This window comes from Colobus angolensis, unplaced genomic scaffold, assembly GCF_000951035.1.
Source record: "Colobus angolensis palliatus isolate OR3802 unplaced genomic scaffold, Cang.pa_1.0 Scaffold56, whole genome shotgun sequence".
In the NCBI taxonomy this organism is placed as follows: Eukaryota; Metazoa; Chordata; class Mammalia; order Primates; family Cercopithecidae; genus Colobus; species Colobus angolensis.
This window is the reverse complement of record NW_012119154.1, coordinates 2,279,706-2,297,163: the sequence shown is the minus strand read 5'-3', so window position 1 is coordinate 2,297,163 and position 17,458 is coordinate 2,279,706. Positions and strand designations below refer to the sequence as shown.

The window sequence follows — 17,458 nt, the reverse complement described above, 5'->3', positions numbered from 1 at the left end:
CACTTAATTTTTTAAATCATTTAATCATAAGCATTATCTGTCTTTCTTAATATATAATAAGTAAGCATATTCACCACCTCTGAATTTTTAATTTGTATCTGAAAACTAAACTTTCATATGAAAGATTTAGGACATTTAGAGCTTTAAGACACTCCCTGTTTCATGGGACAATGAGTAGGGGTGTGAGCATGATCTATGCTTTAGATATAATCATCTAAAACTTAAAGTTGATTTTAACCTCAAGGAGCTCCATTCTGTTTTTCTAGGCCCTAATAAGTTTTCAAGAATAGGAATTATTGAAAGCAAGTATTAAGGTTGAGACCCAAGAGATACACATTGGCATGGATTTACATTAGCAATTAGGATTATTTTCCTGGCATACTTATGGTATCAGATAGTTTAAGTTCATAATATATTTCTTTGAATAAAAAACAATGTGCTCTAATATATAAGGACTTCCCAAAGTCTCTTGTTTCAGACACTGAACAGTCTTCTATAGTAATATGTGCTTATGAGAAGGTATAAAGAAACTGTGAAGTTAAAATAATTAAGATTTTTTTTTTTCTGTTTAACACACAAGCAACTCTAATGATACTGAAAAGATTCTTTCTTTGGCCTTACTTTAGTCAGCTGACTGAACTTTCTTCTAGGTGATGTCTGATTACCCTGGCTTGTCTTCAGCAAGAATCCTACCCCTGATGCTTCCTCTTGGTAATTTTCCAACCACTGACCTCCTATGCTGCTCCTTGGCTGTAAATTTCCACTTGTCTATCCTGCATTCAGAGTTGAGTCCAATCTCTCATCTCCACTGTAAGAGACTCCATTGCAGTGGTACCTGTAACTCTTGTGATGGTGCTGAAAAAAAGTGTTTCTTACTGTGCTTTAGCAAGCATTACTGAATATTATTTTTCTTCAATAAAAACTCACAAAGAAGGTAAAAATTAGGATAAACTATGAGAGTTTTTCAGAGGCTATTTAATAATGTAATATAGGAATAGTCTGAATGATATTCAGTGAATACAAGTTCTATACTAGTATATTTAGTTTGCTGTTGTTGCTATAACAAATTATCTGAGACTTAGAGGCATAAAACAACACAAACTTATTATCTCACAGTTCTATAGGTCAGAAGTCTAACACAGATCTCACTGGGCTAAAATCAAGGTGTCAGCAAAGCTAAGTTTATTTCTGCAGGCTCTAGGGGAGAAATCCAATTCTTTGCCTTTTTCAACTTCCAAAGGCTGCCTCCTGTCTTCAAGGCCAGCAATGTTGGGTTAATTCTTTTCACACTCCAACCTCCTCTTCTACCTTTCTCCTCCACTTTGGAGGATGCTTCTAATTACTGGGCCCACCTAGATAAACCATGCTAATTGGTATGGATTGGATTTGGGCCTCTACCCAAATCTCATGTTGAATTGTAATCCTCAGTGTTGCAGGAAGGACCTGGTGGGAGGTGACTGCATCATGGGGGCAGATTTCCTCCCTGCTATTCTTGTGATAGTGAGTTCTCACAAGATCTGGTTGTTGAAAAGTGTGTAGCACCTCCTCCTTCACTCTCTTCCTCCTGCGCTAGCCATGTAGGTCATGCCTGCTTCCCCTTCACATTCTGCCCTGATGTAAGTTTCCTGAGTCTTCTCCAACCATGCTTCCTGTACACCCTGTGGAACCAGGCGCCAACTAAGCTTCTCTTTTTTATAAATTACCCAGCCTCAGGTAGTTCTTTATATCAATGCAAGAACCAACTAAGACCATGATTTCCCTATTTGAAGGTCAGTTTATTAGCAACCTTAATTCCAGCTGCAACCTTAATTCCTGCTGTAACGTCGATTACTCTTTTTCATGTAACCTAACATATTTACAGGTTCTGGGCATTAGGACTTACAGATCTTTAGAGGACCGTTATTCTGTCTACCACAACTGGGTATTTGCTTATTTATTTAACAAATGATATTCGTACTGTTCTGTGTCAGGCCTTGGGTTAGATGTTTGGAAGAAAGAGTAAGGTACAGTTGTTGTTTTCAAAGGGTTTGAATTGTTTAAGGAAGATGGGGGAGATAAACATCAAAGTTCTTTTTTAAAAAAAACACAATCTAATGGGACAAATGAATCTTCATAAGCATGCCAATTTCCTGTGAAAGATTTGTTTTTTGTACTGAAAAATAACGAAAATATTACTCAAATAATTGATTCATCATTCAGAGCTGAAAGACATAAGAAATCAGAGAAAGCAGAAATAAGATAAATACATAATGACTAGTTCAGAGCTTGCCTACTGTTTTCATTCACATTTCTCTTAAAATATTTTAGTAAGTTTTGCAGACTTTTCATTCTAAAAAATTAGATCATAAATAATGAGGCGTGTGTATAGCAGGCTTTTTGATGGTTACAGGGAGAAAGTGGCAAGTATTTAATTCTGAATACTATCCATTCATACAAAAATTGGTTAGAATGTGTTCTTAAATCAATCCTATTAAATGAGATTCTAGATTCTGAAATGCACTAAGAACTTAATTATTCAATTTGGTTTCTCTGGCTTGTGTGTTAATTGGTCTTAAGCCACTCAACCCTCAGCTTGCTAATAGGACTCATCCAGGCAGACACTAAATGGTTTAGCTACTCATTAGTGATGCTGACAGAAGGCAAAGCCTAACATGGTGTTAGAAGCAAAATTAGTGTTTTATTATTTATTTTGTAAGTTTTGATGTGAAATTTTCAGTTCAGAAATTCGTGCAGACCTGAATGGAGTCAGTATTTTAGAAATAAGTTATGAAGGTGGTTCATGATTTTGGAGATGTATAGAAAACCTCCTCATCCCTTTTCTCTATCCCATGAAATTATAACTATTTTAATCAATCAAATTCTGTAACCAAATGGAAACTGCAGACACATTATGCTGCTACTTATTGGTGCTTTATATGTAACCATGAAAAAATATGGTAAAGAAAGCATTAACCATATCTTGTTGATTAAAAACTATAGAGTATGTTATATCATATAGCATTATAAAAGAAATAATAAGTTAATGTGGTAATTTCTCTAGGCAGAATTGAGCAATATTATTATGCAAAAAGGGATATAATATAGATAGGAGATTCTCTTTTTTGTTTTTTCTCAAGACATTTATCTTTTGATGTGAAGAAGTGGCAGGGGGAGCAAAAGTGCTGCATAATCATTGTGCTTAACTAGCTCCAGTGGCAAAAAGTTTAGAAACATTATTCCAGTATAATTAGGCAAGACCATTTGCCATGCCAGAAAACAGAATTCATCATTGCACTGCTCAAGAATGAGTTATTTAAAGAAACTACAATTAGGTCTTCAGTGTACACCTTGAAAAGCAGTCTTAGAAAAATTAGACTTTCCAAAATGTAACTGGAATTTTTCTCAAATAAGTTTCTTATTCTTATAAACATTCCTCTCTCACTTGCTCTTGCTTTCTTTCTCTCTCTCTCTCTCTATTTAGATATGGAGATTTTTTTAATGAAAATGTTTAAAAATATTTTAAGATTTTCCTCCATGTCTTTCCCCAAATTGGTTGCATGTTTGTTTACCCGGAGCTGTGCATCCTCCCCATACCTTCAAAAAGTTCATTAAAAGCAAATATATGTATGATTGTCATTTAACTCATGAAACTATACAACGCCAGAGTATTTAGTGAGAATTTACGGAGCTAAGCATACAACCCTTGAGCTACAAAAAATGAAAAAGACTCTGCTTTGGAAAATTCAAAATCAGATAAATTAAAACAAACAAACAAACAGAAAAACTCTTTGTCACTATTCACTTAACCTGCTGCTACCAAGATCAGAACTTCAAGAGGCAATCAAGGCAAGCATGACATTAAGTAATAAAATTTAAGATAATAGTGAAAGACTTTCCAGCCTTCTAACCATAAGTCTCCAGCTGCTTGACTGAAGATCTTCTTCACTTGACTTCAGCCAGCTGTAGGCATTCACACACTGGATGTCATATTCGATGTCCACCTCTACATTTAACCAAGACCGAAACCTCAAAAAATGCCTTCTCTTTGATGATAATTGGCTATGCCTGCACCTCACCTTCACTTTACTGGCTTTATGGCTTCCCTAAATCTTTTCCATTTTTATCAGTCATCTAACTCTTTATGTCCTCAGTTGTTCTCAAGTCGGCCATGCCACCATTCTTGGCTTTTTCTTGTCCTTCTTGTCTTTTTCCATACCTCTCTTGCTAAATTTCAACCCTGGCTTGCTACCTGACTACTACCTCTAATGTTCACCTTCATTAACCCTACTATGTGATTTATAATCTCTGCTTTTTAAAAATAAAAGTCATAAAAACAGTATATTTGGGCCATGAAATTCACTTTACTACTTTAGTGAAGCGAATACCTTCCTTTGTAGCCAGAGGTTTTGAATCAAAAAGTAGTTCCCTAACATAATTTCTAGAACTCCCAACTTGAATTTGACTTTCCCTAAAATCAGAGCATGGGAGAAGGTAGTTTAATTGGGAGCTGATGTCAGGAAGCTGATATGATAGAAAAGGAAAAGATGGGGAAGGGGAAAAATGCTAATAAAGGAAACCTCATTGAGCTTGTGACCACTGTGGATAACCTCTCAAGGAACCCTGTAGAATGTGACTCAGAATTATCCTTCCAAAGGATGAGAGACCCAATGTTATCTTCTGGCTCCTATACCCTGATGATTGAAGGCTATCCCAGGGGGTGATAATTCCCCCAAAGTTTGTAGAAGACATTTGTCTGTCTCATTGAGCAAGCTTTTATAGATTTTGTCCTGAGGTGGAAAAGTGAAGAAACTAGGTGGACACATGAGGTAAGAAGCTTCTAGATTGCATCTCCTATGCAGCTGAAATCACAGGTGAGTAGAGTAGATGTAGCCCTGTCAAAAAACTCATTTCAATTATTTCTATTCTTTTGAAGATGAAACTTTTTTCCTTCTCTATTTAGCTTCTCATATAAAGATGTAGAAATTTAATCACCTCTTCTTCCTTTCTTATATATCTAATCAGTTACCAGCACATAGCTTTTTTACCTTCACAATATCAGATGCAGCTCCATAGAAAGGTTGAAAACTGATTGACCTAATCAAATTCCATAGAATTCACATAGATGCTTAGACTCCATTAACCATGATATTGTCCAGCTACTCTGTGAAGTTCATTAATAATATTCTAAAGGTGTTTTCTTCATCATGAAGCAACAAAGTATGTTTGATACATAGAAATAATCTGAAGACATCACCAACATTAAGAACGAAAAAATTTTTACTAGTGAAAAATCTAAAATGATACCCAATTGGGGATTACACTGTTCACAAAGTGTGTTATACAAGTGATGCCTTAGTTTCACAAAGATGAAACATTGAGAGAGAAGCAATGCTCCACCTGAGCAGAACAATCAAGAAATATTTTTTGCCCAACTATACACCATAGCATTTTTTATTTGTTACCTCTTCTCAGCTATAGTTGTATTTGTGGACTTAATAGACAGTTACTATTGAGCAAACACAGATTTTAAGGCTCTGCAACATTCCCCACTGATAACAATTTGTAAATCTATTGCTTAAATATTCTGATTTTTGAATCACATAAGATAAATTGCATTTAAATATGTTGTCAATATTTTACTCTGGCAGGAATGTTAAGTTGATACGAACACTTGTGTTCATCATTTAAAAAATCATATTATAAATATTTTTCCTTGCTTGCTCCCATAAAGTATTCATATACATACACAGTCATACACATTTTTATTTATGTCAACACACGACATTAAAACTGCTATGTCAAAACATCAAAAAGCCCCATGCTTTATTTATTAGAAAAATATTATTACTCTGATACGTAACTATTTGTGCAAAGTTCTGTCAGTCACAACAGTTGTTAAATTTTAAAAGATCCCATAATGTGCTAAGCTTTCTCTCAAATTTTCCCTATTTCAATTGAGATTAGAAACAATTATCTAAAGAATAAGGAAAGCATACTAGAAGTTAGTTATTCCATTTTATTCTGAAAAGACTGCTCCACTGATAGGAGCACGTGCTTACAGAAAAAAAAAAAAAAATGTCTAGTTTGAGAGAAAAACATGATTTATTTTTTCACAAACCGGCCTGTGTGTTCTGTTCATCAATACATGTCCCTACATGTGAAAGCCTTTTCCGCATGGTGTATCATCCTGCTCTGGGGGCTCTTTGAAAGTGAGCCTTTCAAGTCCATGCCCTACAGATCCCTGAAGTGTCTGGGAACTAACCCTTTGCTTTTGCCAGAGGTTTGAAAATGGAACACTTTGGGGCTATACAACATTGCTGTGCAATTCATTATGGGACAAAGAAGTGTCTGGGGTTAGGCAGGCAAGCAACTAATGATCCTTCATTTTGTCCAGAAAAACATCAAGATCGATATGTAGGACATGCAACATTTATGGAATGCTGTATTTTCTTTTCCCTCTAGGGAAGGCAGAAAACGCTGAATGATCTCTTTCTGCTGATGGCTACAACAGTCAAATGACTGACACTATTTAACACATGCTTTTGGTCTCCTTCTCATCTGCTGGCAGCAATACATGTGACTGATCTTTGTTAACTTCCTGTATACTAGTACTCAATAATTTGACTTTTGGCATGTATATTTAGCTTCATTGATCCAGGTAACCAAAATCTGGGGATAACATTATAATCTAAAATGAACAGAGGTAGTTCTGGGATGTGCTAAAAGACATCAATGATCCATGATGCATTCATTTAAAAAAAGATCTTTTATAAATAAATAGGAAGAGCCTAGAGAAATAAAGCATGTTCCAAAAAGATATCTGTACAGTTCTCTTCCAACTCACATATCTGTCAGGAATTAGAACCGAATACTAACATGAATCATATTTAATTAGCAAATTATTCCAACAATGGCTAAAATCGAAATGGGGCAGCAACATAAATGTGGTCAGGTTACATGTCCTTGCAAATTTCCTTACCTATAACATTTTTAGAGTTTGAAATTCAGAGCCATGTCAACATTTTAGATTGAAATAGATTTTTTTTCCTTGTTCTTTTATAGAAATAACACAGTTGGGGACTTGGAAACTTAGATGATCATCTCAGGAAAATAATTAGCTTTGCATCTCCTTTAAGAGTAATTGTCATTGTCAACAGTGACAGAAACTGAATGCCATTATATTTGCCCAATAACACATGTGCATTTTCTCCACACTGTCCCTAAACAGAGAGGTAGACAGTATGAATACGGCACCAATTGCTCTGTACTTGCTTAGAGTAATATTAAATGTAGGCAATATAGTCTGGCTGTGCCCCCACTCAAATCTCATCTTGAATTCCCATTCAAGATGTTGTAGGAGGGACCCAGTGGGAGATAATTGAATCACGGGTGCAGGTCTTTCCTGTGCTATTCTTGTGATTGTGAATAAGTCTCATGAGATCTGATAGTTTTAAAATGGGGAGTTTGTCTGCATGAGCTCTCTTCTCTTGTCTGCCATCATGTGAGACGTGCCTTTCACCTTCCACCATGATTGTGAGGCCTCCTCAGTCATGTGGAACTGTAAGTCCAATAAACCTCATTCTTTTGTAAATTGCCCAGTCTTGGATATGTCTTTACCAGCAGCATGAAAACAAACTAATACAATAGGTCTCTAGTATGAGAAGAAGATGATTGACATAATATTCAATCTTTCAACAGCTTTCTTAAGGCCTGAGGATCTCGAGTCATAATTATTGGATCACTGTGAGTCCCTCATTGACATGACCTTAAAGCAATGTATTTAAACAATCAATGTGCAGTTCTATAAAACCACAAACTTCTGAATTCAAATATGTGAAATCTTGATAAGGCAGAACACTGAGATTTTTCAGATTTTAAATATTTTAGTTTTCAGTGGGTCACACTATTATAGTTGAGGCTATTCACAAGCAAAGACACACTCTCTAAAGTAATGAAAAAGATTAGGAAATTGGCCACTTAAAAAAAAGCATGAATATCTGATGCCATAGCTCGTAGTGACATCCTACTTCCTGTTGTAAATATGGAATTGAATATTGGCTAAGACATACATTTCTGAAAGTAAGATTTCAGCTATTTCCAGGTAGTAGGTTAATGAGGACCAATAAAGGCAGACGGCATATACCCAAATTGTAGTTATACCTGTCGTGACTTAGTCATTATTTATACTCAACAAGGGCAAATGGCTACTTTACCTTTCAAAATACGCATATCTTGTATTATATCCTCTTTTCTTCCACACCTAATTTAAGTATCAAAGATTAAATGTCTTTACTTAGCATTTGAAGCCTTTATTCAACTCTAACTTTCAAAGTAATTTATAAATAAGTAGATTCAAGCACTGATGATGATCAATATTGTGTATTTAGTTCTATTATGATGAGTGGAAATCTCAGAAGCATACAGTTATCTCTCCTAAGAGTTTTATAACTGAACATAATTATTTTGTCTTTCTTGTTCCCAGGAGATAAAAATGAGTGAGAAAACTCATAACCAAGTCCCTGCTATTCACGATGTTTCCATTGGGTGTAGCTATGATATTAGATAGGTTAATATCACAGCCTGCATATTCTGGAAGGATGCCCAGACATTTGGGGATTTGTAGTGACTTTCTTTGTCTTCAGCATTAAATTGTATTAGTCAGCAATATGTTCTACGGGGAAAACCAAATGAAATACCTTCAAATCAATCAAGGCAAGAAGGCTTTCAATATGTCTTTTTGACATATCAATTTTTTTAACAAATCAAAAAAATGAGACGTGCTGAAACTTGAATCATCCATAATTTCTACACAGTGTGCTCATTTTTATTTGTATATAATTATATAATTTACACCTAGTTTGAACAACTTCTATATAGATATGTCTCTGTTGGATAAAATAGGACAAATAAGAGGAAAGTCCACAAACAACGCAACTCCTTTACTCGATGACACGTTTGAGTAAAGTGTCTTAAAATGTCTGTTTATAAAAAAAAAAAAAAGTATTTCTGCTAAAATGCAAGGGCAGCTAACATGCTGAGATGAAAACTGCTAACTCTTTTCTTAACAACACCATATGTCTCCAACTGGATCATAATGCAGTCAGTTCCCAAGGGAACATTACACATGGAAGCTAACCAAATCAAGGCACAGTCTTCACTGTATGTTGACTCACTGATTAGCCAGCAATCAGCTACTTTAGATTTTCAGATTATGCAAGTTGTCTGTCTGAAGGGTCTTTCTGCATTCTTGACATCCCCCTTAAACAAAGCAAGTCATTACAAAACCCTCCACAAAAACATTTCTCTTTTTGTATACACTTCCTCTTATCTATAAACTCAATATATTTTAAGAAACTAAAATGCTCAACCTCTGAACTCTCTGATGGGTTTTAAATAGTAGATGCATTATACAGCAAACACTATTGAAATCAAGCTCATAAAGATGAAAATCACGTATTGTAAGATGAAAGAAGTCGCCTTAGTCTCCTCTGAGACTAACAGTATATAAAATACCAACAAATAAACCAACCTGCCTTATTCAGATGATTCTTTATTTACATAATTTTTCTTAGTTTAATACTTCATTCAATTGTTAATTTTTTATATAGAAATTATATTTAAAACTTTACTTAATATTAAAACCTTCCACATATATTACCGCCTCAAGTTCTGGCATCTGTAGCTCTGATACACATAATAAATCCAATTATTTCATGTTTAATGTAATTCTTAATAGTATAAAATTAGAACACTTGATGATGTGTATAAAACCTTAGGAATTTTGCCTTGGGAAGTGTGAAATGCCCTGGGATAGGTCAGATTGGGGCTTCTCAAACTAGCTCTGATAAATAGACAGTATTTTCTAAAATTTCCAATTTGTCAGTAACCAATATTTTTGTAAAAGAAAATTATGCACTCAGATTTCATGACATTGTCAAATCGTTATACAAGTTTCTAAATGCTTTCTCTCAGTTTCTGTACTTTTCTTGTCATGGGCTGGTAAGAAATGTTTCAGGGCTGGCATCAATTTGTGGGATTCATTGTGAATACCATTGTTTAGGTATTTTGTAACTTAGAAATTGGAATTTTAATATTAATGCTGAGTCATAAACTTCCATCACTTCCAGCACATCATTCTTTAACTATTATTCGCTATGGTTTTCTTCTAATCCCCTTTAGAAAATTAGTAGCAGAGATTCAAAAAGCCAAAGAAGAATTACCAAAAAGTTTTTGAGAAAGATGAGTTGCTACATAGTATTATTTAAAAATACACATTAATAAAAGCAAACTCCCCAAATCTGCACTGATCAACAAAGGCACTACCATGTACTTATTTTAATAAGAGCAATTTAAGCCTCGGCATCATTTAGTGACTTATTAGTGACATTTCTTACCTGGGATGCCTGGTGGTGTTTTCAGATATTTTCCATTAAAATGTTGAATTACCACTTCACATTTTTCAGTAGACTCCATTCTGGGAAAAAAAGGTAAACCAGAGGTCATATATGGCTGTCAAGAAAAAGAAACTTAAGAAGTAAAGGAAAACCAGAAATCCATAGAAATACTTGATTTGAGAAATGTACCCCAATTGCCAACTTTTGTCATGACCATGATGACCAGATTAATAAAAGAACATCACAAACTCATCAATGCTGAGAAAGTATTATTCACTCTTTGAAAGGTGTCTATGTGGAGGGCTCTGTTCTGAGCCTTTTCTCAGAGGTAATCCTGAGGCATTATTTTAATTCACTCAGCAATGTTTGGCAGTTGAAAGTGTTCAACAAATGTCTGTTGAATGATGAATTAGCAAACCTGATGGGTAGATCTTGTTATTGTCATTCATATCAATAAGGGCACTGAGGCTTAGACAGATAAACTACCTTTCCAATAAGAGGTAAAGTTAGAATCTGAACTAACACCTCTGCAACCGTAAAGCCTGTACTATAGCTACTAAGCTATACTACTGATGGATTCCACAAAAGAAGTTGACAAGATGTGTTTTACTTCAACGGCTTGCAGCCTAAAGGACTGATTGGTATAGTAATGTAGTCGTCAGCGTTATGACATTTTTATTGAAAATCCACTGTATGTAAGACACCCAAAGAGTTAGGTGGGGCCCTACATGTTGAAGGAAGGTATATATATACAAACCTTAGGTTCTGTACTTTCTCAATATTTAATTTTGGACAATATCTTATTTTTCATACTATCTTATCAATATTCCTAAACTGGTGTTCTTGTGCCAAATTTTGGCATCTCACATACAAACTGAAGCATGAACATTTTGAGCCAGACCAACATAATTTAAATTTTGGCAATGTTACCATATCTTAAGTACAGTAATATTTGTAGAATTTTCCAAATAATGAATAATATCTGGCCTTTATTATTTTATAAGCTTGGATGGAGAGGATAATAATTAAGGATTAATTCTGAATAAAGGAAATTAAGTCTTCCAAAGAGTATACTAGAGGCAAAAATAAATTTAAGAAACAGCACACATACACATGAAAGAATGTGTATGAATTGTGTAAAATTTGTTCAAAAGGCAAAGTATAATTTTAGATTTTCTGCTGTTATTAATACGAGCTTTCTTGGAATGGTGCCCATCAACACCAAGTTGTAAAACTTTCCTATGTTTAAATTTTATGTGTATTTCAGGACCATATTACATGGCCATATTAAAGGACCATATTACATGGCAAAGGAAACAAGATATGAAAAAAATATATTAACAAATATCAAGTAAGTTATACATATTTATTACAGTTATAAGAATTCAAATGTGAGAGGAATCCTGGAAGTCAGAGATGATGCTGAGAAGAGGCAGTGAATCTAGGAAAGGCTTTTGGAGAAGTAATTAGGGCAGGGGGCTGAGCTGGCAGCTTGGAGGGCATGCGTCCTTATTACAATGTGGTAGAGAGAGCAAGCATATTGCTCAGTGGAAGGTTTGCCTGGGAAATTCTTAAAAATTAACTGAGAGAGGAAGTCAGGGCATCTGTATCACCTGTTTAACAAGTTTGAAGATGATATCAGGAACAAGTTACATTTTGGAGCTATAATTATTTTCTGAAGAAGTTTTGTTTTCAGATGCACATTCCTATGAAGCATGGGATGAGTATGCATCTTTCTGTATTGATACATATGACAAATCTCTACCGCCAAGCAGGGCAGAATTTACAGGAGTGAGGCCTATGTCTTCACACAGAGCCCTACACTTAGAACAACCCTGCACTGGTTTAAAGTTCCGCTGTCGCCGCCTTGAACTTCTTAACAGTGCTTTTAACAAAGGGATCTACATTGTCATCTTTCACCCTAGTTTATGTAGTTGATCCTTCTATGATAATAGAGTGCAGGAAACTAACTTAACATAAACAATCAGTATGTATATCATCAGGTGACCCAATGGATGCACATAAGTATTATTTTGAAAAAAAAAATCTTCCGAATGCAATGTTGATAGATAAAAAATAAAAACTCACACCGTATTTTGTTTACTACTCACTCACAAGTTCCCCTATATCAGAAGATGTTTGGATAAGAAAGGCAAGGGAATCTTTCCTCATTCTAAATATTTTGGAACAGCTAAGTACAATTTTCCTAACTCTTTCAAGATTCCTTTCCAGTGGAACCTTTTACTGTAAGTCTTTCAATTTTTTTTATCTTTCTTTCTTTTTTTTCTTTTTTAAAGTAGAAAACTTCCATTTCCATGAAGAAAAGAATTCTAACTGTTCTTTCTCTCTTCCCATCGGATCCACTATTGTCTCTTAGGGAAAATAACCTTCCCTCCTAGCAGAGACATGAATGGGAGAGGAAATGTAAGCCCTTAATTACTACAGATGTTACTTTATGGAATTTTTATTCGAGGAGAGAGACAGAATGCAAAGTTTATGCCTCAGAGCCCCCTCTCTGTTCAGTCTCTCTCTGGGTACTCGCCTGGATAGAAGGCAGTTAAGAATCTAAAGCTTGCTTGCAAGAGTCCTACAAATCAAATCCCTTCTCTTTGTCTTAAAATGGCATGGAATTATAAATGAAGACTAATACTAGGGGTGTGTGTGTGTGTTTATTCTACATAATACATTTTAGGGAATAGAGAGGAAGCTAAAGAAGAAAATCGAGTGGCTAACACACTCCACCCACTTGAAATATTTTTGTTCTTGTTTGAAAGCCTCAAGTCCTCCCTTCTGTATTCTAAGTATGATCGTCTTTTCTTAACACTGTTTTACAGTCATATCAAGCTGGATGGAGGCTGTTTCTATGAACACAAAGACAGCAGCATAGATTGTTCACTTTGGGTTCATTCAGATTTAACTAAGTGAATGTCTGCTGTGAGCCTTTAGAGACTCCCGTCTCTGAAAGAATAAATGCAATAAAAGTCTGTTTTCTGTAGCTGCCGGCGCTTAGTGTCAAACCATGTTATGCTGCACCACCCAGCAGTGACAATTCCATTTTAATACACGGGGCACATTTTAACAAGGCAAAGCAGTCCCAGCAAAGATGGCAATATAGGAGCTGCCAAGGGGAAAAGTCCCAGTGTTCCTCATGCATTTTATGTGGAAGCAGAACAAAAGTGAGACTGAGACCCAGAAAGCTCTGGGGGGGAAAGAGACTATATTTGAATGGCCATCTTAGGAAGAATGTGCCCATTTTCTTCTCAAGTTTCACAATTAACCTCTCTGAAATGCCAGCTCAAGCTATCTGGAATCTGGCACACGCTTCAGTTGAAACTGACACTAGCATTATCAAGTGAGTCTGAAAAGACAGCACGCCAGACACAGCTGCCTTTATAGGTCCCTTTCAGATGGGCCACTGAATCACTACAACTGCAACTATTCTTCCTAGGTGGTACCTGAAACCCCTTGCGTCCCTCAGAACAGCTCGAGTGCCAGGCCAACCATTCACCTGACAATACATTAATTAGGTTCTTACAAGGCTCTAATCATTGTATAAAGCTTCAGGGTTTTCTATCAGGTCTGATGTTTAAATATAAATACACTTTAAAGGTCCTGTTTGACATTCTTTCTTGTCTCAGTACCTAGGAACCTGACTTCAGTCATTTGAAACACACCACAGAATTGTGCTGCTTCTTCCTTTTTTTTTTTTTTTTTTTTTTAACAGCTACTAAGAGGAGCTAGTTTAACAGCCAATACAATTCCCACAGGCAAATTACATCAGATGAGAGGCTGATACAATATTAGTAGAATGTTCTGGGTCAGACTAAATATGCAGAGGTAGAAATATACTTTGCAAAACCATTTGCAGCCTACCTCTGTCACCTCCATAAAGAATCACACAGTTTTTGGTCTTAAAGCAATAAGCATTATTAACCATGTGTTTAAAACAAATCCATCCTGTCATTTATTATGGTTAATTAGAGGTTTCCAGTATTGTGAAATGTTTGTGGTTTTGCAATCACAGGCTCTGTACAAATTATTGGCAACTTAGAGTATCTGACTTTGTAAGTCAGTCATCCTCATTTCTGGTAAGATTTACGTATGCACAGGGTCAACATTAAAATATTTTTTAAAGTACTAAACTGTGCACTCCTTCTGACATTTCAAAAACAAATTATGTCATTTCCTTCTTAATCCATTGTAATGGAAGGAATAAAATGGTGAGTCCTAGAAACAAAGATAAATGAATGTGATGAATTTTCTTCTCAGTTTTTGCAATTTGTTTTCTTCCTGCCAGGCACCTGACATTCTCAGGATACAAGTGGCTTCAGTACCAAACAGTGAAGCTGAGAGGTCTCCCTTATATGCCCTTTTGTAGAAACCAGACATTTTGAGATATCTTGCTGAGCATTACAACACATTCCTCTTAGGAAATGAAACTGGATGACAATATTTGACTAATGAAAACACATTTCAGAGCTTGAAAATCATATAATTTCAAGACTGGAAATGGCCTCAGATATCAACTTCTACATTGTACAGATGAAGAAAGTAACACTAGAAGACTGTGATTGGTTTCTCTAAAAACTAGTCAGTGGATGAACCTGGAATAGAACTTTTGTCTCATGACTCTCAATTGAGACTATTTGGAAGAGATGCAGCTCACTTGCTGACCTCATGTCATCCCTCCTGATTTTCTCTACTGACTGATGTACTTCAATCTGTTCAAGAGTATGATGGGTCCTGCTAGCTCCACTCTACCCAGCCACTATTATTTCAAGAAGTTGTTTTCAAAAATGGAATATAACCTGATATGAGATGTCAAGGGTGTTTCACCTCTGTAGTATTCTCCCCCAAAACCCATATAAAATAAGGGTCCTATCATGAGGAAAATGGCTGACAAACTCAGATCTAGAGACATTCAGGATACCTGGCCAGTACTATTCAAACAAAGAAAGTCTAAGAAATTATCACAGATCAGGGCAGGCTGATGAGACAGGACAACTAAATGCAATATGGTAACTAGATTGGATCCTGGAACAGAAAGAGAATGTTAAAGAAAAAGTTGGCAAAATCCAAATAGAGTATGGAATTTAGTTAATAGTAATATGCCAATGTCAGTTTCTTAATTTTGACAAATGTACCACAGTAATTTAAGGTGTTAATGGGGAAAACTGGGTGTACAGTATATAGAAAATCTATATTATCATTACACTTTCATGTGAAGGTAAACTTATTCCAAAATAAGAAGCTTACTTTTAAAATCAGTGTACATTAAAATTATCAGAAAACTACTTTTAAAAATATCAATCTCTGGGGCCCAGTCCAGGAGATTCTGACTTAATTGTTTTGGCATGAGGCCCAGGTACAAACATTTCAAAGCTACCCAGATGATTTCAGTGTGCAGCTAGGGTTGAAAACTCCTGTTACGCAGTTCTGTGTCAGGTATGTGAGACTGGAAACCACGGGCCAAACCCAGTCTACAGATACGTTCCATTTGGACTGCAAAGAGATTTTGGAAATTTTGAAATGATTGTCAACATTTGAAACTTCGGAGATTTCACATGAAAATTGAAATTTATGATTCCTTTTAATAGATGGGACAGTTTAACCCATGCTTTCTGCATGGCAACTATGACATAATAAAAAACATATTTAGTCTTTTTCTCAGGTTGCTGACACACAGCTTCTAAAACCGTTGGAATTTCCTGAGTGATAGGGGTATGTTGTGTTATTCAGAATAGACTATTTTTAACCACATCTGAGTTTATGCTAATGAGGTCACTAGGTAGCTTCAGGATGGGGACTGGTCACCAGAAAGACTAAGACTTGATTAGTGGGTTGGAACTTTCAGCCCCACCCTCTCTGACTTCTGAGAAATGGAGAGGGGCTGGAGGTTGAGCTCAAACACCAAAGGCCAATGATTTAATCAATCAAACCTAGAGGTTTCGCCTAATGAAACCTATATAAACAACAAGGTTCAGGAAATTTTCAGGTTAGTGAAGACGTTGATATATGCCAGGAGGGCAGTGAGCTCAGAGAGACCACAGAAGCCGCACACCCCTTCCCTGATACTTCGCCATCTGCATTTCTTTCCTTTGAGTTGTATCCTTTATAATAAACTGGTAAACATAAAATGCTTTGAGAGTCATTTTAGTGAGTTACTAAACCTGAACCGGGGAGTTGTGGGTACTCCCACATTTTGTAGTTGCTGGGAAGAACTGTGGGTAGCTTGGTGATATGGTTTTGCTGTGTCCCCATCCAAATCTCATCTTGAGTTGTAGCTCCTACAATTCTCATGTCCCATGGGAGGGACCTGGTAGGAGGTAATTGAATCATGGGGGTGGGTTTTTTTCTGTGCTGTTCTCAGGATAGTAAGTCTCATGAGATCTGATGGTTTTATAAAGAACAGTTTCCCTGCACACACTCTCTTGCCTGCCGCCATGTAAGACATGCCTTTGCTCCCCCTTCGCCTTCCGCTATGATTGTGAGGCCTCAGCAGCCATGTGGAACTGTGTGTCCATGAAGCCTCTTTTTCTTTATAAATCACTCAGTCTCAGGTGTTTCTTCATAGCAGTATGAGAATGGACTAATACACCTGGGCACTCCATTTGCAGCTGGTGTGGAACTGAGTCCTTACACCTGTGGAGTCTGATGATGATCAGGTAGTTTGTGTCAAAACTGAGTTAAATTGTAGGACATCCAATTTATGTCAGAGAACTAGAGAATTGATGTGCAAAAATAAGGTATTTGATGTCAGAAAAACCCACACATTTGGTGTCAGAAAAAAAGACATCACAGCAACCATGGAATAGAGTAAAAGAGCAGTTTTGTTCTTTAAACGAAGCCACTTTGCTATTATTCCTACCAATCTGTATCAATTGCCCATCCTAAGGCAAAATAGTAGGTGCTGTTTGTCACTGAACTTGCATTGTTTATTTTTAATAGTTAAGAGAAAAGAAAAAGTATTTAATTTATACAGGGATAGTGGTGTATTTCTGTTCACCCTTTCCTAGATGTCCTCTCTGTCCTGCTGTATGCCCCAAGAAAGTGACCCTTCTATCAACTGTGTAAACTGCATAATC

General features: G+C 36.0%; 1 protein-coding gene across 5 annotated transcripts in view; it reads right to left on the bottom strand.

Annotated features, from left to right (window-relative positions):
• Window positions 1–17,458, bottom strand: part of RBMS3 (RNA binding motif, single stranded interacting protein 3) — a 760,872-nt gene that overhangs the window by 270,689 nt on the left and 472,725 nt on the right. For all 5 annotated transcript variants that reach the window (XM_011961526.1, XM_011961529.1, XM_011961530.1 and 2 more), the window contains exon 6: window positions 10,374–10,453. In XM_011961526.1, the coding sequence (XP_011816916.1) occupies window positions 10,374–10,453 (80 nt within the window). The remainder of the gene's footprint in view (window positions 1–10,373; window positions 10,454–17,458) is intronic.